At 40.9% G+C, this 23922-nt stretch overlaps 1 protein-coding gene and 1 pseudogene across 1 annotated transcript in view; both read left to right on the top strand.

The window, feature by feature from the left end:
* Positions 1-23922, top strand: part of EFHC2 (EF-hand domain containing 2) — a 103697-nt gene that overhangs the window by 16126 nt on the left and 63649 nt on the right. The window contains exon 2 of the mRNA XM_059679823.1: positions 2582-2733. Within this exon, the coding sequence (XP_059535806.1) occupies positions 2582-2733 (152 nt within the window). The remainder of the gene's footprint in view (positions 1-2581; positions 2734-23922) is intronic.
* On the top strand, positions 12241-20539 carry LOC132224510 (SNW domain-containing protein 1-like; annotated as a pseudogene).

Below are 23922 nucleotides of genomic sequence, written 5' to 3'. Positions count from 1 at the left end.
GTTGAGGTGATGTCAATGGATTCTCTAAGGCACAGAACTAGCCTGCAGCTCACCATCCTGACCATTGCCTCTAGCTTTCCTCCTGCAGCCTGAGCTGGGCTGTTTATGTGCTCAGAGCAGCTGTTGTGACAGGACTCCTCTGGGCAGGGCTGCTCAGGCCCTTTCCCATTCTTCTAGGCTGCCTTCACTACAAGAGGAAATGAGGTCTTTCCTTTTAAATATTGTTTAGTGAGGTCTAATGGATATATAACATTATGTTAGTTGTAGGTATACAATGTAATGATTCGATGTTTGTATATATTGCAAAATGACCACCACAATGTCTAGTTAACATCTGTCATCATACATAGTTACAGAATTCTTTTTCTTGTGATGAGAACTTTTAAGATTTACTCTCTTAGCACTTGTATACTTACAATACAGTATTGTTCACTATAGTCACTATGCTGAACGTTACATCCCATGACTTATTTATTTTATAATGGGACAGTTTGTACCTTTGAGCCCCCTTTGCTCATTTCACCCCCCCCAAACCTTTCACCTCTTGTAACCACTGATCTTTTCTGTGTATCTGTGAGCTATTGTTTTTTCAGATTCCAAATATAAATGAGATCATATGATATTTGTCTTTGTCTGACATATTTCACTTAGCATAATGTACTCAAGGTCCACCCATGTTCTATTATAGATATCACGTTTGCTTTATCTCTTCATCCAGTGGTGGACACTAAGGTTGTTTCAGTGTCTTGGCTATTGTAAATAATGCTGCGATTTGAACATGGGGATGTATATATTTTTCAAATTAATGTTTTCATTTTCAGGTAAATAACCAGGGGTAGAATTGCTGGATCACATGGTAGTTCTATTTTTAGTTGTTTTTTTTTTTTTGAGGAACCTTCATACTGCATGCCATAGGGGCTGCACCAATTTATATTCCTACCAACAGTGTATGCGGGTTTCCCTTTTCCACGTCTTTGCCAATACTTGTTATTTTTTGATAATCACCATTGCAACTGGTGTGAAGTGATATCTCATTGTGGTTTTAATTTGCATTTCCCTGATAATTAGTGATGTTGAGCATCTTCTCATATATTTGTTGGCCATTTGTATGTCTTTTTTTTTTTTGGAAAAATGTCTTCTCAGATCTATTTTTAACTTGGGTTTATTTTTGCTGTTAAGCTATATGGGTTCTTTATGCATTTTAGATTAGCCCCTTATCAGATATATGATTTGCAAATATTTTCTCTCATTCAGTAGGTTGCCTTGAAACAAGAAAACACAAGCAAAGAGACAAAGTGTTTTTGAATTTCCACTGACTTCCCTGCTAGTGCATCATGCTTTGCAAGAGACAATTGCCCTGGCTGTATAGAGTCCTGGCAAAGTGTTCAAGTTCAAGCAGCAAATTCAGGATAGTGATTACCTCTGAAGATAGAGGCAAGGGCATAAGCTCTGATAGAGGGCTTCAGTTGTATCTAAAATGTTATATTTTTATGCAGGGCTATGGGGTATGTCAGTGTTCATTTTGATATGATATATGCTATTTATTGTATCAGATATTGTATTGTCATGGATATTATATTATGTTGAATTTTCTATCATTTTTATGTCTATGTTATATATAATAATACTGTATTTTTGAATATTTTCAGGCTTTATATGTGTGGAATTATCAGGTTTTATGTTCCCTTTTAATACCTATTTTTTGCTTGAATTTTTTTGAGATTTGTTCATATTAATATTCCATTTTATAAAGAGATCATTGAGGTATCCTTTCTGCTACTGATGGACATTTAGACTGATTCCTATTTTTCACTCATAAAACACTGCAATAACAAATCCAATATATAGTTCCTTGTGCACAATGCAAAATATATTTCGAGGTGGACTTGCTAGCCGATAAAGCATATACACCTTTCACTTTGCTAGGAATTGTCAGAGGGATTCTTCTGCTTTACTTTCCTACTAGCGGTGTATGTGAGCTGATGTTGGCCCACATCTTTCTTAGTTCTTGGTAGCATACTCCAGGCTTTTACTTCTCTCGCCAGATCCCCAGAAAAGATGGGAGAGGAATGAGGAAGAGGGAGGGCAAGGTTCTACTATTAGGTGGAGAACGTCAGCTCTGAGGAATATCCTGTTACATTTATTTTAATGAGCAAAAGTCTTTATTCTCTGTTTTGGTGAAAATAATGTTAGACTTCTATGGGATAACTTATATTTTTACTCTGAAGTAGAGGAGGTTCCCTCCCCCGCCCCGTTTTCACTCTTTGCAAATATGCCAATTAGCAGACTAATGTTCTAAATGTTCACTTGTGGTAATAGTTATTTCTAAATGTTTTAAATAGCATGGAGCATTGGGTTTATTCTTATTGCTTTTCAAAGTTTTGAATTTGTTACAATGAATTGAATTTAAAATGTGACACAACTTTCTGGGGAAAGATTGATCATAATTATTTGTCACTCTAATACGCATTTTGTAATGGGAAAAATAAATGACAGAAAATGTTTGCCCTTTCAGATAAATAAGAAAAATCTTAGTGAATAAGCTTGGTCATTTTACGTTGTCTCTTGTGTTCACAGGTAGGAGAGGACAAGTACAAAAGAGTGTTGGTGTCTGAAGTTCAGCATGGAAGACGTGAGATGCTGCCTTACGGGCCAAAGAAGAAGCCTAATCACAGTGCATATCATTCAGGAGAGGGAGGCACACTACCAGCCTGGGTAGCTTTTGATAAACACGTAAGTCACATACCATGGGGAGAAGTGCAGTCTTAAAATGTGACATGTACTAAATATTAAGTAGACTTGAGAAAATCAGAATCTTCAACGTCAATGTTAAGGCTAGTTGTTCTCAAAAGACACACTCAAGAACAAAGTACCCTAAACAAAGAAACAAACCAATGGTGCAGGACACCAAATGTTCACCTTTCTTGGCTAATGCTTATCAACCTTTCTTTTTTAAAATTAATTTATTGTTTTCAATTAAAGTTTATATTCAGTATTATTTTGTATTGGTTTCAGGTTTTCGGCATAGTGGTTAGATAATCATATACTTTCCAGAGTGTTCCTCCTGATATTTCCAGTCCCCACCTGGCCCCATATAGTTACTACAGTATCACTGACTATTCCCTACGCTGTACTTTACATCCCAACAACTGTTTTGTAACTACCAATCTGTACTTCTCAATTCCTTTACTTTTTTTCACCCAGTCCTTCAACCCCCTCCTCTCTGGCAACCATCAGTCTGTTCTCTGTGTCTATGAGTCTGTTTCTGTTTTATTTGTTCATATATATATATATATATATATATATATATATATATATATATATATTTTAGATTCCACAAATAAGTGAAATCATATGGTATTTTATCAACATTCCTCTCATCTCCTCTCTAAGATTTTCTTCTATAGATTCTAAGAGTCTGGTTAGGCTATCACTTTTGCTTAGTGAGTTGCCATTAACTAAATAATTTTGTTTGATTTTTAATGTCCCTTTAGATAGCAACAGAAAGATGCCTTCTCTTCTTTTCTCCATACTAATTATGATCCCCCATCCCTGAGAACCAAAGGGTGCCATGGCAAGAGGTGTAGATGAGACAGAAAGAGGTACTATTATTAGAGAAGAGTCTGAACTTCTTAATGTGTATATTTATATATACTGGCATATTGACAGTTGACAAAGGTAATCCATTTGAATATCTTAAAAAGGGACTAAGATCAAAAAGAAAAAACCCCAAGGTGACCAGTCATTTCTCATTGCTTTATTTATTGACAACCCTGTTCACTGCCCCATGTTCTGTTCTCCAAATCAGAGCCTGTTATTAGATTATTTAGGTCCTGTAATTAAAACATAATTCAGGACTAGATAAAGAATTCAAACTTTAGTATGCTGTTTACCAGGCGGTTTGTAACATGGGTTGGTTGGCAATACTTTGATTCCATTGAAAATGTTTTCAGATTTGGTAGAAGTGACATATCCTATGCCATCAGATTAGGGCTCATCACTTTGAGCACATATTTTTAAAGGTCAGTTCTGACACTTAATGGCAATCTATCAGACTGTAGGGAAGCTGCTTTCTTGGGAAACCATCTCTACTTTGAACATGAACCAATACTTCTCTCTCTTAAAAAATTATTTTCAGTACCTGGCTCAGTGCTGGACCCAGAGTTCAGAAACAATTTCTGGGCTAATGTACTTGGGTGGATCATTTATGATTTTCTGTTAATATCAGCCTTATAGGTGGTTTGCACCCCATCATTCTAGAATATTTAATTTGCAAGGGCCAAAGAAAAGATTCTACTTTTACTTCTTGTGTCAAAAAGAGGATTATTTACAATAGTTGAAACTAATCCACTACTGAATAAGTACTGTTGTAGGTCACAAAATATTTATCTATTCTCTTGAATTTAAAGTTGAAAATTCCTTTTATTTTATGTTTTTCTCAATATGTAATATGTGCCTTTCAATTATTTTGCAGCCCTTTAGTTACTTATAAAATTATGTAGAATATTTCATGAAGTTGGAATAATTTTAGCTTCTAAGTACTTGAGAAAATGAAGAGCTTGCTCATTTCAAGCCTAACTAAATGCAACATAATTCTTTCAGTTATTTTATTGGTCAACTTCAATTAAATATTCATTGAGTTTTAAATGAGACACTAAGACTATGAAATATTTACATGCTATGATGAGATTGTGAACTACAGACTGGGTCCTGGTTAATACCCTTAGCAAATTATAAAGCACTTTCTAGATTCGTGGTTCAACAAAACAAATCAACACCTGTTAATCATTTTTCTTAAAAATGAGACATTTTCAACTTGTTGCCAGTTTTTGCAATAGTTTTTAATCATAGCAATATATCCAGGGTTACATTCTCAAACATTACAAAGTAGAAATAAAGGCAGTTCCTTGGAAAGTGTATGAAAATTAATATTTGTAGTAGATGCTCTTGGCACCCATCCAGATCCACATTAAGGGTAGGGCATCTGCCTTCCCCAACTGAAGTAAGTGCTTTGGCACACGGTTTACATTTGTAACTCCCTTATGGAGTGTTGCTCTTGGCCAATGGGCATTGCATCACCCAGGGAAGCCTGGGAGGTTACACTGGCCCCTTTACCACAAGAGGGGGCAGGAAATGGTTGACTGATTTGTCAAGGGTAAAGAGCTTGCTTCTTCAAGGTGGCACCTCTTTGTTCTGATATTAGAGGCCCAGTGCACAAAATTTGTGCACTTGGGGGGGGAGGGTTCCTCAGTCCAGCCTGCACCCTCTTGCAGTTCAGGAGCCCTCAGGGAATGTCCGACTGACAGCTTAGGCTCGCTCCCCGCCTAAGCTGTCAGTTGGACATCCGTAGCGCTGCTGCAGAGGCGGGAGGGGCTCCTGCCACTGCCGCTGTGCTCACCAGCTCTGAGCCTGGCTTCTGGCTGAGCAGTGCTCCCCCTGTGAGAGCACACTGACCACCAGGGGCAGCTTCTGTATTGGGCATCTGCCCCCTGTTGGTCAGTGCACGTCATAATGACTGGTTGTTCCCGTTTGGTCTATTTGCATATTAGCCTTTTATTATATATGATGGCAGGCTCATAGTCCCTGTGCATCCAGCCAAAGCCAAACTTCACATGAGAATGCATCCTTGCTTGGCTGCTCCCCCTCACTCCCTTCCAGGTTTTTCCTATGAGTATGTCCATAATAAATCACGTGCACCTAAATCTGTTTCCAGCTGTGCTTCTGTGGAGCCTAGCCTCAGACAACATCCCAGTTTTTATCCATAATTCTAAAAGTGACCACCAAAATGCTGTGTTCAGGCTGACCATCAAATTACAAGCAGAGAAGACACTATTTGCAGTCACCCAAAGGAGCCATTATTATCCTATACGGCCCCTATGGCAGACATTTCTAGCTGTTTATCTTTTATTCTCCGACCCCTCCTCATCTCAAGGAGAGAACACCAGTTTTATTCAGGCTGGAGATGTGACCACTTACAAGTGTTCACTGCCCCAGGCTACTTGCAGCTAGCCCGCCACGTGACTCACTTCTGGCCAGTGATATATGAGTTAAGGTTTATTGGGTGTTGCTCCTGCAAATTTTTTTTTTAATTAAAAGAGTCAGGCTCAGCTGACAATTTTTCCCGCCCTTTGCCCTACCTTTGTTTTTCTGTCTGGAACTAGGACATAATTCCTCAGGGCACAGCAGCCACCTTGTGAGTGCTGCTATCATGGAGCCACTATTTCCAGGCCCAGGCTGTCTCTCCCTGGACTTCTTGTTATATGAGAAAAAAATCAATCCCTATTTCAGAGATTCTCAGCCCAAGGAGGCCTTTAGAAATGTGGGAAGGTGTTCTGGGTTGTTACAATGACTAGGAGCAGCACTGGACTAGGTGAGGTGAATGAGGCACTTGCCTTGGGTATAAAATTTAAAGGGCACCCCAAAACTCAGTACTCAAGCCAGATAATATTTTAATGAAATATAAAAATCAAAATTAATGCAAAAAATTCATGAACAAAATGCCAACTTCAATATGCTTTTATTGATTTCAGAGAGGAAGGGAGAGGGAGAGGAAGCTAGAAACATCAGTGATGAGAGAGAATCATGGATCAGCTGCCTCCTGCACGCCCCACACTGGGGATCAAGCTTGCAACCCATGCATGTGCCCTGACTGGGAATCAAACTGTGGTTCATAGGTCGATGCTCAACCATTGAGCCATGCCGCTGGGAAAAATGCCAACATTTTAAAGACAGGATCAGTGCTATGCTTAGCTATATTAGAGCCTGAGGCAAAAGGAAAAAAAATAAGTAATACTGATTCCATCTTTATTTAACATTTGGCATAATGGATATTTTTGCATTAATTTTGATGTTTTAAATCACCTTGCTCTAGGGCCAGCCCTAAGTGGGAGGTGCTGCTGCTATTAGGTTGCTGGGGGCCAACTAGGATTTTACATCCTGCAATGTGGGAAGGGCAACTGGAACTGGAGAGAATGTTCTACCTAAAATGCCAATTGAGAAACACAGTTTTTTTTTTTAGACTTTAATATTCTTTTTCTTTTATTATTAGTTAAGGTATTACAAATGTGTCCTCATCCCCCCCATTAACCCCCAATCTCTCCCCCCCCCCACCCCGCACACTCATGCTCCCATCCCCCTGTTGTCCATGTCCATTGGTTTGGCTTATATACATGTATACAAGTCCTTTGGTTGCTCTCTTCCCCTTACCCCCGCCCTCCCCTACTTTCCTTCTGGGGATTGATAGCCTGATCGCTGTTTCTCAGTCTTTGGGTCTGTCCCTGAGAAACACAGTTTTACTTGATTAAAACTCCTGGCATTGGCAGAATTATGCAAACACCCAAACATAAGTTTGCCTGATAACACACCCACCTTCCAAAGACTAATTATTTTATTAATTTCATTTAAATATAAATAAGCACCTATTCACTCACACCAATTAGTTGCAGTCATCATCCCAGCACCTCCACAAGGAAGGAGCAAATCTGGATTTGTTCTTATTCTATAAATGAGGAATTGTTTACAAAAAGTGGGCCAGGTGCCAGGGTCCTGAGGTTGTGTGCTGAAGGCCCTGGAGCTGTCAGGTAATGTTAACCTTAAAAATACATTAGCCAGTTAGTTTACCAGTAAAAATGAGTTTGTTCAGAAATGGCAGAGCAATTGCAATTTGGGACGTGCAAACTATGGGAAACCATAGGCAAGTCCAGAGATCAAAGGAGGGGAGTGTTGCCTTATAGAGACAGAGAAGGGAGTTGGGAGGGGAGGTTATAAGCAAAAGTCCACTGGAGGAGAGTGAGACTTCAGGGGGGAGATGGCTTCTTCTTGGCTGAATTGTGGCATTTCTCATTGGCTGGGTTGTTGCTGGGCAAGGAGAAAAATCTTCCTTTTTCCTGCTGGAGTAATAAAGTAAGCCTCTTCCTGTTGGGGAGTACAAAGTATGCTTCGTCAGGCTGGAGTCTGCAGAAGGCAGTGTGTGACCATGTGTGAGAGGTCTCCCACCAGGGGAGTGGTTCTCAACCTGTGGGTCGCGACCCCTTTGGGGGTGGAATGACCCTTTCACAGGGGTCGCCTAAGACCATCGGAAAACACATATATCATTCCATATTGTTTTTGTGATGATTCACTATGCTTTAATTATGTTCAATTTGTATCAATGAACATACATCCTGCATATCAGATATTTACATGACAATTCATAATAGTAGCAACATTACAGTTATGAAGTAGCAACGAAAATAATTTTATGGTTGGGTCACAACATGAGGAACTGTATTAAAGGGTCGCAGCATTGGGAAGGTTGAGAAACACTGCTTCAGGGCTTCCCAACTCTGATGATTTTAAAGGAGGTTTTCTTTATTTTCCCATAGCTAACTAACGGTAATTGTGGCTTAGTCACTTTATCTCTCTGAGCCGCATTTTTCTTGACTGTAATGTGAAGTTTGGCTAGCTGATTACGAACGACATTTTACCACTAGCAGCCTATGCCTATGACTAAAAGCAAATTCATTTCATCCTAGAACTGAGCCCAGACCCTGGATCTTCTGGCCTGGGGCTCTTTCTAATCACACCAGGCACGTATTGCTTCATTATTAATTTAAATTTGGCATTTCATAGTTTATGATATGCCGTTCTTGCTATTGTATATGATCTATCATTAGATGCTGTTGTAAAAAGTCAGACTAGTTAGAAATTTTCAAATGACGATGTTTTTATGTGACTTTTATCTACATGTTAAGTAGCATTTACATCGACTCTACAATTATGCTCTCATTTCTTTTCATTTTTCAATCGGTCCTATTTAGCCTAATTTGTTTGCTATTTTGCAAATGACTCTATTATAGTAAAGTGGCAGGATAAAGGTTGACCCTATGGGATATGAATGCATTTAAGAATGATATTTTATTTTTCCATCTATTATGAACATAATTATAATCAAACCTACTGACCACAGAAATAGACTTTTAATAACTTTGTATTCATTGGTATTGGGCTTATGGTGAGCTGATTATTTATGTAGTACTGTATGAATCTCTATGCTTTGAACAATATAAAGATAAAATTTAAAGTATAATTTGATCTCTTAGGTCACCTTGATTTTTTTTTAATTGAATAAGTTGGTTTATTACTCATTGCAATGAGGGAAAACACACACCCTTAGTAACCACAGGATGTCTAAGTGAGCAGGTATTAGAAAAGGTTTACCTATAGGATTGGGGCTTGTGTCATGTAATTTTGGGGAGGGCTTAAGGAAGGGGGGCCTTGCTCTGGATTGGTTGCTATTAAGAAACAGGGGTACTTCTCTGATTGTGTATCAATAAAACTCACTTATAATATAGACTAGAGGCCTGGTGCACAAATTCGTGCATGGGTGAGGTCTGGCCTGCCCGCCCCAATGGGAACCCATTGGGCTGGGCTGGCGGGGGGTGGGTAGGGGTTATGTGTGGTTGGCTGGCTGGCCCCGCCCCCAATTGGAATGTTGGGGGCTGATTGGGGGCAGGGCCAGCTGGGAGGAGGGCCGAGGGTGGTTGGCCAGCTGGGGGGAGGGGCTGTGGGCAGTTGGCTAGTGGGCCCCACTCCCGATTGGGGTTGGGGGACCGATCAGGGGCTGGGCTGGCTGGGGGGGGGGGGCGATCGGGGACTGGATCAGGCTGATTTGCTACCACAGTGCATGTCATAGCCACCAGTTGTTTTGGTTGTTCCGCTGCTTTTGTTCCGTTGGTCATGGCTTTTATATATATACTAGAGGCCTGGTGCATGAATTCATGCACAGTGGGGTCCCTCGACCTGGCTGGTGATTGAGGCCTATCGGGGCCAGCTGGGTGGGGGGAGGAACCCCAGGAGGTTGGCCTGCTGGCCCCCCAATCGGGGCCTATTGCAGGGGGCGGCTGGCAATGGGGAAGGACCATGGGAGTTTGGCTGGCAGGCCAAGGGAATGGGCCGCAGGAGGTTGACTGTGGGAGCGCACTGACCACCAGCGTACAGTTCCTGCATTGAGCATCTGCCCCCTGGTGGTCAGTGCATGTCATACCGACTGGCCGACTGGTCGTTCTGGTCATTCCAGTCGTAACAGTCACTTAGGCTTATATATATATATAGACTAGAGCAGCAGTCGCCAACCTTTCGGACCTCATGGACCACTGGTTGCTGACCACTGGACTAGAGTAAAACTACAGCTATAGTTGGGAAAGAAGCAGCTGTCACTCCTCTGAGCTAGGAGAGGGGGATGTTTGACATTTTATGGCTTAGACAGTGTTCATGTTCAGTCTGTGTTCAGATGTGGTTACGGAGTGGCCTTGTTTTTGTTTTGATCCATCGTGGTCACAGACTGGCCTTGTCGGAGGTTGGCGTTCTCTGAAAGTATTCATATGCAACAGGAGAATACCAGAGCTTTTCTGTAGCTGCCAGCCCAACATGTAGCAACACCAAGGCCAGCTGATAGTGCCAAGTGGGCTCCTGAATGTCAGGGGCTACTCTTCTCTTTCTCACCCCAAACCAGCCAAAATTTTAAATTTTTCTACAGGGGGATCAAGGAGCAATCAAGTACATTAGAATTACATATGATTAGCAAAGAAAAATACATGAGTATGGATTCCTGAAGTTTTGCCTGAAGCCAATTAGGAATGTTATAAAATACAAGAGACCCGGTGCACAAAAATTCATGTATTCAGGGGAGTCCCTCAGCCCGGCCTGCACCCTCTCACAATCTGGGATCTCTCGGGTAGGGTCCGTAGGCCTGGCCTGAGATCAGGGCCTATCGGGGCTTTCCTTCCCCCTTCTGCAGGCAGCTGGCCCCACCTCCACCACTGCCACTGCTTACCACCTGTGCAGCGCTGCCCCACCTCCCCTGTCACCAGTGGCCTCCCTCTGCAGGCGACAGGTGTGGGGTGCAATGGCTTGGCTGGCCTGGGCCTCTCTCTGGCGGTGATCGCTGTCTGGCCACACAGCTGCCACAGAGTCGCTGCCGGTGGCTTGGGCCTCCCTCTTTCTTTGCTGGGGGGTGGGGTCAACCCTGCAAGAGGCCATCTGCCTACCTGATTGCCCCTAACTGCTGGCCTGCCTACCTGATCACCCCTAACCATGTGCCTGCCTACCTGATCACCCTTAACCGCTGGTCTGCCTGCCTGATTACCCCTAACCACTCTGCCTGCCCGCCTGATCGCCCCTAACTGCTTGCTTGGGGCCGGAGCCAGCCCAGTGAGGGGCCATCTGCCTACCTAATTGCCCCTAACTGCTCGCCTGCCTACCTGATCACCCCTAACCGCTGGTCTGCCTGCCTGTCACCCCTAACCACTCTGCCTGCCTGCCTGATTGCCCCTAACCACTCTGCCTGCCTGCCTGATTGCCCCTAACCACTCTGCCTGCCTGCCTGATTGCCCCTAACTGCTTGCTTGGGGGCGGAGCCAGCCTGGCGAGGGGCCGTCTGCCTACCTGATCTCCCCTAACCGCTGGCCTGACTACCTGATCACCCCTAACCACTCTGCCTGCCTAATCACCCATAATCACTCTGCCTGCCTGCCTAATCGCCTCTAACTGCTTCCTTGGGGGCGAAGCCAGCTCAGTGAAGGGCCAACTGCCTACCTGATCGCCCCTAACCACTTTCCTGCTTACCTGATCACCCCTAACCTCTGGTCTGCCTGCCTGATCACCCCTAACCACTCTGCCTGCCTGCCTGATTGCCCCTAATCACTTGCTTGGAGGCAGAGCCAGTTTGGCGAGGGGCCGTCTGCCTACCTGATCTCCCCTAATCACTCTGCCTCCCTGATCACCTCTAACTACTTGCTTGGGGGCAGGGCCAGCCCAGTAAGGGGCCATCTGCCTACCTAATCACCCCTAACCACTCTGCCTGCCTGCCTGATCACCCCTAACTGCTTGCTTGGGGACGCAGCAAGCCTGGTGAGGGGCCGTCTGCCTACCTGATTGCCCCTAACCCTCGCCTGCCTACCTGATCACCCCTAATCGCTGGTCTGCATGCCTGATCACCCCTAACCACTCTGCCTGCCTGCCTGATTACCCCTAACCGCTTGCTTGGGGGCGGAGCCAGCCCAACAAGGGGCCATCTGCCTTCCTGATCTCCCCTAACCGCTGGCCTGAGTACCTGATCTCCCCTAACCGCTGGTCTCCCTACCTGATCACCCTTAACCACTCTGCCTGCCTGATCACTGCTAACCACTCTACCTACCTGATCACCTCTAACTACTTGCTTGGGGGTGGGGCCAGCCCAGTGAGGGTCTGTCTGCCTATCTGATGTCCCTAACCACTGTCCTACCTACCTGATCACCCCTAACCACTGGTCTGCCTACCTGATCACCCCTAACCACTTGCTTGGGGGCAGGGCCAGCCTGGTGCAGGGCTGTCTGCCTACCCGGTGCCTCTAACCGCTGGCCTGCCTACCTTATTGCCCCTAACCACTTGCCTGACTGCCTGATCACCCCTAACCACTGGTCTGTCTGCCTGATCACCCCTAATCACTCTGTCTGCCTGCCTGATCACCCCTAACTGCTTGCTTGGGGTCGGAGCCAGCCTGGTGAGGGTCCTTGGTGGTTCTGGTCTCTGGTCGTTCTGCTTAATGTGGCTGGTCTTTTATTATATAGGATAATCAGATTATTAAAGAAGATAGAGTTCTTCCCTCTCTTTAAAACCTGGAGTTCAGTATGCTGCCCAATGCCTAGTTTCCCACTGGAAACATTTAGTAATATTTTTGGTGTATTCCAGTCCTTTGAAATTTTTCTCTACAAAAGAAAACCTAAGCCTGGTCCCTGTGGCTCAGTGGTTGATTCCTGGTTTGATTCCAGGTCAGGGCACATGCCCATATTGTGGGCTCAATCCCAGTGCAGGAGGTAGATGATCAATGATGTTTCTCTCTCATCAATGTTTCTATCTGTCCCTCTCCCTTCCTCTCTCTCTAAGAATCAATAAAAACATTAAAAGAAAAAAAAAAAACAAAAAAACCTGGAGTTCAGTAATTAGACAAAATTTTAAGACCTTGCCCTCAGGCCAAACATTAGCCCAAAGTTAAAATTGTCTTTTTGAGCTTAAACTTGAGTAGATACCACTATATACCCATTAGGATGTATATAATTTTAAAAGACTGTCAAATACTGTGTTGGCAAGAATGTGGAAAAACTGGAACTTTCATACATTCCTGATAGGAATGTAAAATGATACTGATATTTTGGCAGTTTTTTAAATAGTTAAAAATGTAATGTTTACAACATGACTCAGTAGTTCCACTCCTACATATCTTTCTAAGAGAAATTAAAATATATATTCACATAAAACTTCATGGCATCATTATTCATAATAGTCCCAAACAGGGAACAACCCACTGTCCATCAACTGATGAATGGATCAACAAAATGTGTTATAGCCACGTAATGGAAATTATTCAGCAATGAAAAGCAACTATGGTATATATTACAATATGGGCAGGCCTCAAAAACATATCAAGTGAAAGAAAGCAGATAAAGAAGACTTTGTATTGTATGATTCCATCTATCTGAAATCCTAGAAAAGGCAAATACATCAGAAAAAGCAGATCCGTAGTTGCCTAGGGCTGGCAGCGGGAGAGGGAAATTTTAGGAGGTGATGGAAATGGCCTAAATTGGATTGTGACTGTATAAATTTTGAACAGTTGAACTGTATACTTACAAGAGGTAAATCTTATGCTATATTAATTGTAGTTTAATATATTAGTTTACTAGGACTGCCGCCATAGACTGGGTGCCTTAAACCACAGAAATTTATTTGCTTACAGTTCTGGAGGTTGGGAGTCTAAGATCAAGGTGCTGGCAGGTTGGTTTCTCGTAAGGCCTCTCTCCTTGGCTTGCAGATGGCTGTCCTCTTGCTGCCTCTTCACATGGTTGTCCTTTGTGCACCCTGACTAGTTTTTGAGCATAAAATATTTGTTATTTGCAACATTTTAGTTCACAAGTTGGAACTAATCGTTGCTATTTGATTTGTGACTTATAGGTTAGATGATTTATATTATGTTTTGAATTTTTAATCTATAGAGTAATGTTTATTTATGTACTTTCCCCTTCTAAATTCAGATCAGATGCAAGTTTATTGGAAACATTAAAAAATTATTTGCCTTCCTCAATTTTGTATTTGCAGGATTCTGCTCTATAGTAATCTTACTCCTTTGATGGTGGGTCAGAGTTCCTATGTACTCTTTTTCCAGCTTTCCCCAATGATAACATAGTATATAACCATAGTGCATTATCAAAGCCAGGAAATCTATATTGGTATAATACTAAACTTGCAGACATTATTTGAATTTCACCAATGTTTAGATGTACTAATTTTCTCCTTAGTTTATAGTTCTATGAATTTTTTTTATCATCAACTAAGGATATGTTTATTGATTTTAGAAAGAGAGGAGAGAGAGAGAGAGAGAGAGAGAGAGAGAGAGAGAGAGAGAGAGAGAGAGACTGATGTGAGAGAAATACACGTATCGGTTGCCTCTCATATGCTCCCTGACTGGGAACTGAACCTGCAACTTAGGTATGTACCCTGACTTGGAATGAAACCCATAATCTTTTAATATACAGGATGATGCTCCAACCAACTGAGCCATCTGGCCAAGGCTATAGTTCTATGAAATTTTATTGTATGTATAGACTTGTGTGACAACCACCACAGTCAGGTTACAGAATAATTGTATTCCTTTAGGATTTTATTATTTGAGTCTTTATTTTAATCAACTTTATTGTGGTAAGCCTTATTTTAATTTTTCAAATCAACTTTACTGAGGTGTAATTTATGCATGATGAATGTGCCCATTTTAAGCATACGGTTTCATGAGTTCTAACAAACGTGTCCATCACCACCCCAGACACCATATAGAATATACCTCTACCATCCAGAAAGTTCCCTCATGCCCCCTTTCCTTCAGCCCTCTGCCATTGCTGTGACTTTGATCATCATAGATTAGTTTGCCTGTTTTGAACTTCATATAAATGAAATCTTACAGTCTATATTCTCTTGCATCTAGCTCACTATTTTGGATTTAAGATTTGAGGCACAGCTTTTATAACATGTATGTATATATGCAAAGTGCAGCCAAGTCCGGTAATAATACACCATAGCGGATTTCTGGGTATTTGTATAATTATTTTTCATCCTCTGATTCATATCCCTTTATTTTTAAACATGCTGGTTTTATTTTTTCAAATAAATTACTCTCCTAAACCCCTTCAGAGATTTTTAAACTTTTAAAGATGTTAGAATTGTCCATATTCTTCTACTTATTTTAATTATGACCTTCCACTTGAATACCTGTTTTGACTATGAAATTCATTGTGCTGTTTAGTGTGTAATAGGATTCTCTAGGGACACATGTCATCATCACAAACCATTCATCAGAGGTATAAGTAATGGAGGGAGCATGCTTGTTTATTCCAGGACATCAGAAATGGGGGGCGGCAGGGCGGGCATGAATGCGACAGTATTCAAAGGGAGGCAGACATGCTTATCGCCATTCTTTTTTCAAAGTTTTCCACCCTTTCCTCCTCGATCTCTCACCCTCCTTATTCCATTCCCCCATTCCCCTTCCATTCTTTTTTTTGTTTTAAATCCTCATCTGAGGATATTTTTTTCCATTGATTTTTAGAGAGAATGGAGGGGAGAGGGAGAGACAGAGAGAAATACTGGTGTGAGAGAGACACTTAAATTGGTTGCCTCCGGCATGCCCCTGACCAGGGCCAGGCCTGCAACTGAAGTATGTGCTTTGACTGGAATTGAACCCGGGACCCTTCAGTCCACAGGCCGATGCTCTATCTATTGAGCCAAATCTGCTAGGGCTTCCCTTACATTCTTTTGTTCTCTTCTCTTTTTATTTTTTCTCTTTTACTGGGCTTGTCTGTCTCTTCATCTTCATTATCTTTACTTTCTCTACTTTTTCTTCCTCTGGTTCAGGCCTGGCAATTGCTGACTTCAACTGTTTGAAGAGTATAACCATCATCATTATCATTATTGTTATTACTCGTGGCCTGGTGCACAAAATTTGTGCATATTAAAAGGGAATTAATTAGAGGAAATATTTTAATATTGCTATTTGCTCTTTCTCTATAATAGAAGTGTCAGAGATGAAAGGAAATTAGTAAAATGTATATGAAAATCTCCCTCCTGTCAGAGTCTGGGGCGCACCGCGGAACCCAGAGTCAAGTCCCTGTCCACCTGCATGCAACTCAAAATTGCATGAGACCCAGACCCGGCTGGCCCTACCCCCATCAAGCCCCGCAGGGAGGGGGGGACAGCCTTAGGTCCCCCGGCCCAGCGCTGGGTCGGGGGCGCAGCCTCAGGTCCCCTGGCCCGGCGCCAGGTGGGGGATGTGGCCTCAGGTCCCTGGCCTGGCCTTGGGCCCCCGGCCCTGGTGCCAGGGTGGGGGGCATGGCCTTAGGTCCTTGGCCCGACCTCAGATCCCCCAGCCTGGCCTCAGGTCCCCCCCGCCCCCACGCGAGGGTGTGATGACCATTTGCATATTAGCTCTTTATTGTATAGGATTACCAAGGTTTTTCCCTTCCCTTTGCCCATAGTGTTGGGTGTTTCCCCAAATATAGTGTTGAACTATGTGTACAGTGGTTGGGGTATACCTTGGAAACATGGTCCTCCTGCAGCACCCTCCTAATGTATAAATATTTGGTAAATTTCACATATATTACCAAATATTTTCCTTTATATTTTATATTATAGGCGTTTTATCTGTTGTATCTTTAATGTTTGAATATTCAGTTTTCTCTATTCAGTTTATGAAACTCTATGATTGGCAATGTGATTTCTCTTGGGTAGAATAACTTCCCTTTTCTAGTCCTAATTAATTTTCCAGGAAGTCTGATTTAAGCAGTGGGTCTGAATTTCTTCTCTCAGTAATATCAACTGTTTTTTCAATGGCATTGCTCAATAGATTCTATAAGGATGTAAAAAGACTATATTGTAGTTTTGACAATATTTTTAAGCTTCCAGCTTTGTATCCTATACTGATTTATATGTTATTCAGTAGTGTTATACGTTCATTTTCTCTCCAAAGCTCTGTTATATATGTATATATAATTTTCTTAATCCTTTAAATGGTACTGTCCTGTCCTGTGGTTAGCAAGTACTGATTTTCTAATTTTGGCTGAAAGGTTAACCAGTAGACAAAGAGTTTAAGTGTTTTGTACCAGTTATATGGTTAATTAGTGATAAAACTAAAAGAAGACTATTCTAGCATTTTAGCTACATCTTTTCCCCTTTTATGCATTATAAAATCAAATCTTAAGAAGTAGACAAGTAAAAATAAATTCATTCAATGCTTATACTGTCCATATAAGTGCATTTCATCCTGAACCTGAGGGTTAGTCATGAAAATTTGAGCATGAATTATAGATTAAGGATGATAATAGTTTGTAAAGCAAAAAACTATTTGGAAGTCATCTTTCTATAATTTGTATTTTTTGTCATTCATTTATTCAACTTACCTTACTGACCATTTCTTATGTTCAGTAAGCTAAATGAGATTCAGATTTGTAAAAACTGAATTTTCTTAAAATAAGATATGCCTATTTAAAGACAGTATCCATAGGAACACAAATTTATCAAAGAAAAAAAAGAAGTGAGAGAAAAAAAGGAGAATTTAGAATGAGATTATAACTTAAAGCATTGATATTTAGATGAGCCTCTCCACCTTCACAATCCCAATTAAAATGACTGCAAAAATTTAAAATATGAAAAAACCATATTAGTTAGTGTTGGAGGCCAGGGGTGCTGTTTTCATGCTGCAAACATTGAAGAATTTCCACCAGATAGAGTGCAGATGGAATCGTATTGGAGAAATATACCAAAACCAATTTTCAATTTCATTTTTTTAATAAGGTGACAAGAATTGAGTTGGGGGTTAGGATAACCTGTAGGGGCTTCCGCTTGGATTAGTTTCACAGCTATTGATGGATTAAAAGTGTTACTGGGATAAGTCCTACTGAGGGAAAAGCAGGCCCTGCGTTAAGGCCTTTCTCTGAGGTGTCAAGCATGCATATGAAGGACTGGCTACATGCGTTCTGTTCCTGGAGTGGCGGTCAGGTCAATTTCTATGGAAAATTTTGAAGTTTTTCCTGCAGGGGACTATCCACGGCCTCAGCTTCCTCCCTACTTCTCTTGACATGCTGTCTGTGAATTTCTATCAAGCACAATAGATGGTGAAGGAAGGGAAGAGAAATTACCTGCCCTATTTTGGGGGAAATACCAGCTTGAATCGACTGCTCTTTGTTCAATAACCTAAAATAGTATTTAAGAGGCAGAGGAAGAAAAAATATTTCAAGAGTATGTTTCCTACAGGAAAATGAATATGTTTGATAAATTTGCTTTGTGTTTTCTATTGAGTGTAAGGAAGTAACAAAACAAAGTAAGCAGTTAAAGCAGACTCTGACGTGAAGGCTGGCGGGAGAAAACAGAACAAGAGAATACATTCAGAAGACTGCTGAGGTCGCTTGTGCTGGAAGCAAGTGGAAGAGGATGGCACTCACCAGCTTTTTCCTGCACCTACTCAGCTATCTCAGGACCAGCTTGAGGCTGAAGAAAACGAAAGATCCCAGAGATCATTACAGACCCACGGGTCTCCTGAAGAAAACCTCCCTCATACAGGCACTGGAAAAGCTGGAGACCTTGGTTATGAAAGGATTTTGGAGATGGAGGTGCTTTTCTAGAGATCGTGTGGCCCAATATCCATTGCATACATGCTGAAAGAAAAGTAAAAGTCAAATGAACTGGCTATTCAGATGGCTGCTGAAGGAAAAATTAAGTATGATGCAAATAAGCCCGTGGACACGGGCAATAGGATAATCAAGACCTGAGGGGAGTGGGTAGGGGCTGGAAGGAAGGGGGTGGGGGGGGAAGGGAGGTATCTATAATACTATTAACAATAAAAATGTATTTTAAAAGAAAAAATAATGATGCAATTGCTTGACAAGGACAGCCAAAAGACAAGATCATTTACAGCGAGTACACTGACCTGGTTCACAAGGAAGTCATGAATGCAGATGATCCTGACCTGTAAAGAAGCTGCTAAAGAGATAACAGAAAAGACAAGGGTGGGCTTAGAGAAGTCTGTGTCACAGAAGGTTGCTGTGTCCATGCCTGTTTGAGCAGCTGATAAACTGGCTCCTGCTCAGTTTAACCGATAAACACCATTTCAACACGGAGTGCCTTTCAACTCTGGAGCAAGACAGAGGGTTATTCGGATGGTGGAAATGCAGAGAGCTCCAATGGCCCCGCCAACGTTCAAGAGTAATAAGAAAATTCCCCGGGGACCACCTTCTCCTCCAGCACCTGTCATGCATTCTCCTACCCCAGTGGTTGGCAAACTGTGGCTCACGAGCCACACGCGGCTCTTTGGCCCCTTGAGTGTGGCTCTTCGACAAAATACCGACTTCTGTGCATGGGCCACAAAGTTTCAATTGCACTGTATGTGCATACCCGCACGTGGTATTTTATGGAAGAGCCACAGTCTTTGGGCCAAAGAGCTGCATGTGGCTCACGAGCCACAGTTTGCTGACCACTGTTACCTGAAAGATGACTGTGAAGGAATAAGAGTGGAAGATTTCTCCTTCTAGTTCAAATTGGAAAAATGCAAAGGGCTATACAATTCCATTAGGCAAACATCCGGCGGCTGATGGAAGAGGACTGCACACAGTTCATACAAATAAAAATTTTGCCAAACTACCTGAGGCCATCTACATTTCGATAGTAAGGCTTGTGAAACTGGGGAAATGCATGCTCAAGTAGAAAAGAAAAGAAAAAAGAAAAGAAAAGAAAAGAAAAGAAAAGAAAAGAAAAGAAAAGAAAAGAAAAGAAAAGAAACATGAAGAGAAATGGCCCAGAAAGCCAGGGAGAGAAGAGCAGGGATAAAACCCATGTGGAAAAAGAGGATAGGGAGGCATGTGAGAGGGATGAAATCTGGCACAATAGGCAAAAAGAGAGACAGCATGACTGGAATCTTTCCAGGGCAGCTCCTGATAAGAAGTCGATACTGCAGAGAAATAAAAATCAAGGTATCAGTGAGGTTATCTCATTGCTCCTGGTGTGTCCAGTCCTCGGACTTCCAATGAAGTTCAGTATGACCAAAGGCTGTTCAACTAATCCAAGGGTATGGGCAGTGATTTTACAAATGGAGAAGACAAAATTTACAATGTTTATGGTCAAGTCTGGGGAGGTGGTAAATATATGCCTCAGAATAGTTGCAGGCCCAGTAAAAATCTGGATAAGGACACATGTGGTGTTGACCTAGAAGCCAGAATAAAACCAACAGATTTGTTCCCAATAAGTTTTCTGGTTTGGGTCTTAGTCAAAGAGGTCGAAAAGGGACAGTTCAGTTTGAGGAAGATCCTTTTGGGTTGGACAAGTTTTTGGAAGAAGCCAAACAACACTGTGGCTTTAAAAGATCCTTAGCAGCTGCCCCAAGAAATATGAGCATGAGGCAAGAAGAGGGGGAGTAGATACACCTCTCTTCAAAGCGAATGGATTATTATCCATAACCCTAATGATGCAATTCATATGGGGGAACACTTTCTAAATGGACCAGCTAAAAACCAAATCTGGGTTTCAAACCCCAGCATGACTTTTTATTATGGGAGAGAGGGGGGGATGGAAAATTCTACTCTGAACTATTAAGTTGGTTTTTTTTTTTTAAGTGGGTTGTGTTTGTGCTTCTCTCACCTTTTGGAATTTATAGAACATGTTGTCCCACAGATGAAATTAAAACCACTTCCTTTTGTTTGATGTTAGCACTTTGAGGTTAAGCATTTGTGTAAGAATGGTTGCTTGTGTGTAAACTTACCCCAAGCACAATGAGTAGAAGGATGTTCACATATGGCAACTGTCCTGCCAAATGATGTTTGTCGCTGTTGTGCTCTGTTTTAATTTTGAATGGAGAAAATAAGTGCTTGCTTGTTTCAAATAAAAACATTTAGGCAGACATTTAGCCAGTTTTTCTCAGTGGTTAGAGCTTTGGCTGCAGACTGAAGGGTCATGAGTTTGATTCGGGTCAAGGGCACATACCTCTGTTACAGACTAGATACCAGCCCGTCAGGACACATACAGGAGGCAACTAATGGATGTGTTTCTCTCACATCGATGTTTCTTTCTCTATGTCTCTCTCCATCCCTTCTATATATATATATATATAAAATATATAGAACATGTTGCCACACAGATGAAATTAAGAGTATATATATATATAATATCCTTGGGTGAAGATTAACAATAAAATAAAATAAAATAATAAAATATTACCGAATGAGGCTTTAGGTTAAAAGGCAAACTAGATATTCTCCCAAAATGCAGTGGAAAAGGTCAGATATAAGAGCAATGAGATACTGAAAGGTTGGACAGAGGATAGAATTCTAACCTAAAGAATTAGAAACTAGATTAAAAGCAATGGAGTCAAGTAAACGTACCACAAGAAAATAATAAAAAAACCCTAACTTTCTCAACTATAAAAACACATAGACCTGCAGATGGAATGCTTAGTATGTACTAGAGAAAATAACAAAAGAAAAGACCAATAATTAGACTTATCCTGGCAAAGAAATTATCAAGCATTCTGACACAAAAAGTAGTGTAACCCCAAAGAATGAGAAGTTGACATCAGATTCTTTGCAATATTAAATGCCAGAAGACAATGAAGCACAAATGAAGCCATATCTATTACTTTTAGGGGAAAATGTTTGTGACCCGGAAATTCTAGACTCAGCAACAGGAATATATTTTCAGATACATAATTTCTCACAAACATGCCATCTACATATTTTTTTCTGAGAAAGTTGTTTAAAGATGTACTCCAGCCAATTATAAAGCAAATTAAACAGTTCAGCCATGGGAAGTCATGAAATAAAAGGATTAGTGGTGAATAAAAGAAGAAAACTTATAAGTAACTTTCAAATAAATTTTATTTAAAGTTCAAAACAGAATGTAAACACTATAAATGGTTAAAGACTAATACTAATACAATCAATTCCAAATGCAAGATAGGGATATAAAAAGGAGAAGTATTTAGGTAAGTTTTGACATATATTGACTTTTAGAATTAATACTTGAATTGACAAATCTTTTAAAAGTGAAAAGTAACAAGAGAAAAGTTTATCTTTATAGTATCTTTGTCTAGGATTTGGGAATGTTCCTTTAACTCTACTTAATAAACAGATACACTTTGTACTTTTAACTATATTTTTAAAAATGACTATAAGTAAAGTTACACCAGAATATGAACATTGTATGTAAATTGGTGGTGGGATTTTGTAGGATGTTAATCTTTAGTAAGTATGGGCGTGAAGCATATGCATTTTTAAAAAGTACAGATAATTTGGTACTTTTCCAAATCTAACCACAATCACAATGGGAAAGATATTAACAAAACAGTGGGTTCTGGGTTGTAGAAATATCCTGCACTTCTTTCTGTGCCTATTTTCATATCTTTGTAAAGCATATGCATTATTTTTACAGTGGGAAAGTAAACTTCATTACAATAACAATTTCTATAGCTACAGCAGAGTTACAGTTACAGGCAAATTTATGGCATTAAATGCTTTATTCTTTCCCTCTCTCTCCCAATGAAAATTAAAGTAAGCATTTGATTTAAGCCATTAGAAAAAGCACAAAAAACCCAGACATCTGGGAATTGAAGGGAAAAAAATCTCAAACTTAAAGGCAAAATAGTATAAAACAGTAAAAGGAATAGATTTGAACAAGAAGTCTAAGACTTGATTCTTTAAAACAAACAGAATTAGACTCCTAGCTTGTTTGCTCAGGAAAGCAAACAAAAATACACAAAGCAGTCCATTTAAATCACAAATTTAGATACACTAAGATGTACAACCTATGCTAATTATGATGCGAAGTGAATATTATAGTGAGTATTAACTAGCAAAATTGACTCAAAAACAATGCTGGAATTAGTCAATCATATCAGAGAAACCACCAAAGTGCTACTCCTGTTGTTAAAGTGATTGTCTCTAAGTAGGAGGAGCATGGACTGGTTTTTTCTTCCACTTTGTGCTCTTTAGTAGTCTCAAAAATCTATAATAAACAAGTACTAATTTTAAAGTCAGATATGAATAAACACCAACTGAAAAAAAAAAAGAAACAACAGAATCCTCCATCTCCCATCTCTCAAGACAAAGTGGGCAGTTTCTTCCTTTTTAGCTTTAAAGGTAGAAACAGCTGCCTTTCTGAAATTCAAGTCAAGCAAAATATTGACCGGCAGCGAAAGGACTGCCAAGGTTCAGAGAGCCTGTTAATGGGCCTGAGATGCCTTGTGACTCCAGGCTGACTGATGGCCCAGGGACCACTAACAGCAAATTGAATTTCTAAATCACCGGCTGCCTTCATGCTCTCCGATACCTCCCGAATGGGAGAGTGGACACACCAAGTGCTGTACAAAGTGCTTTCTCCATACCAAAATGTCTTAGTTTTGGAAATGAAAAATACCTTATGTATACATACTCCTTATATTGTTGAATGTGTTCTTATGCATGCAGCCATGTATTCACATCCATTTTTTAAATGCCCACTTGGTAATGTCACTTTGTTAGGACCAGATAAATGACATTTAGTCCTCCATGGATCTTATGTAGTGAGAATATAGGTGGCCTTTAATCATCACCTTGCCTTTTGAATTAAAGAAGGGTGCTAGAAATATGATGGTTTACTCTTCGTAATATCGGCCCCCTCATCCAAATATTGTCATTAACTCCCAAGTGTTAATGAAGTCTGTCATTCACATGTTAATTCAAGAAATCTTTGCTCACTGCCTGCTCTGTTCCAGGCACTATTCTTACATCAGGTATATATGTACAGTGTGTGCAAGACTGACAAGCTTATAAACTTACAACCTAGTGGGGAAAATAACAAATGAACACATGAATAAACTAACAAGACAATCTCAGTGTTAAGTGCTGT

Source organism: Myotis daubentonii, chromosome X (genome assembly GCF_963259705.1).
Source record: "Myotis daubentonii chromosome X, mMyoDau2.1, whole genome shotgun sequence".
In the NCBI taxonomy this organism is placed as follows: Eukaryota; Metazoa; Chordata; class Mammalia; order Chiroptera; family Vespertilionidae; genus Myotis; species Myotis daubentonii.
The sequence above is the reverse complement of the archived record's forward strand: the minus strand, read 5'-3'. Positions and strand labels throughout refer to the sequence as shown.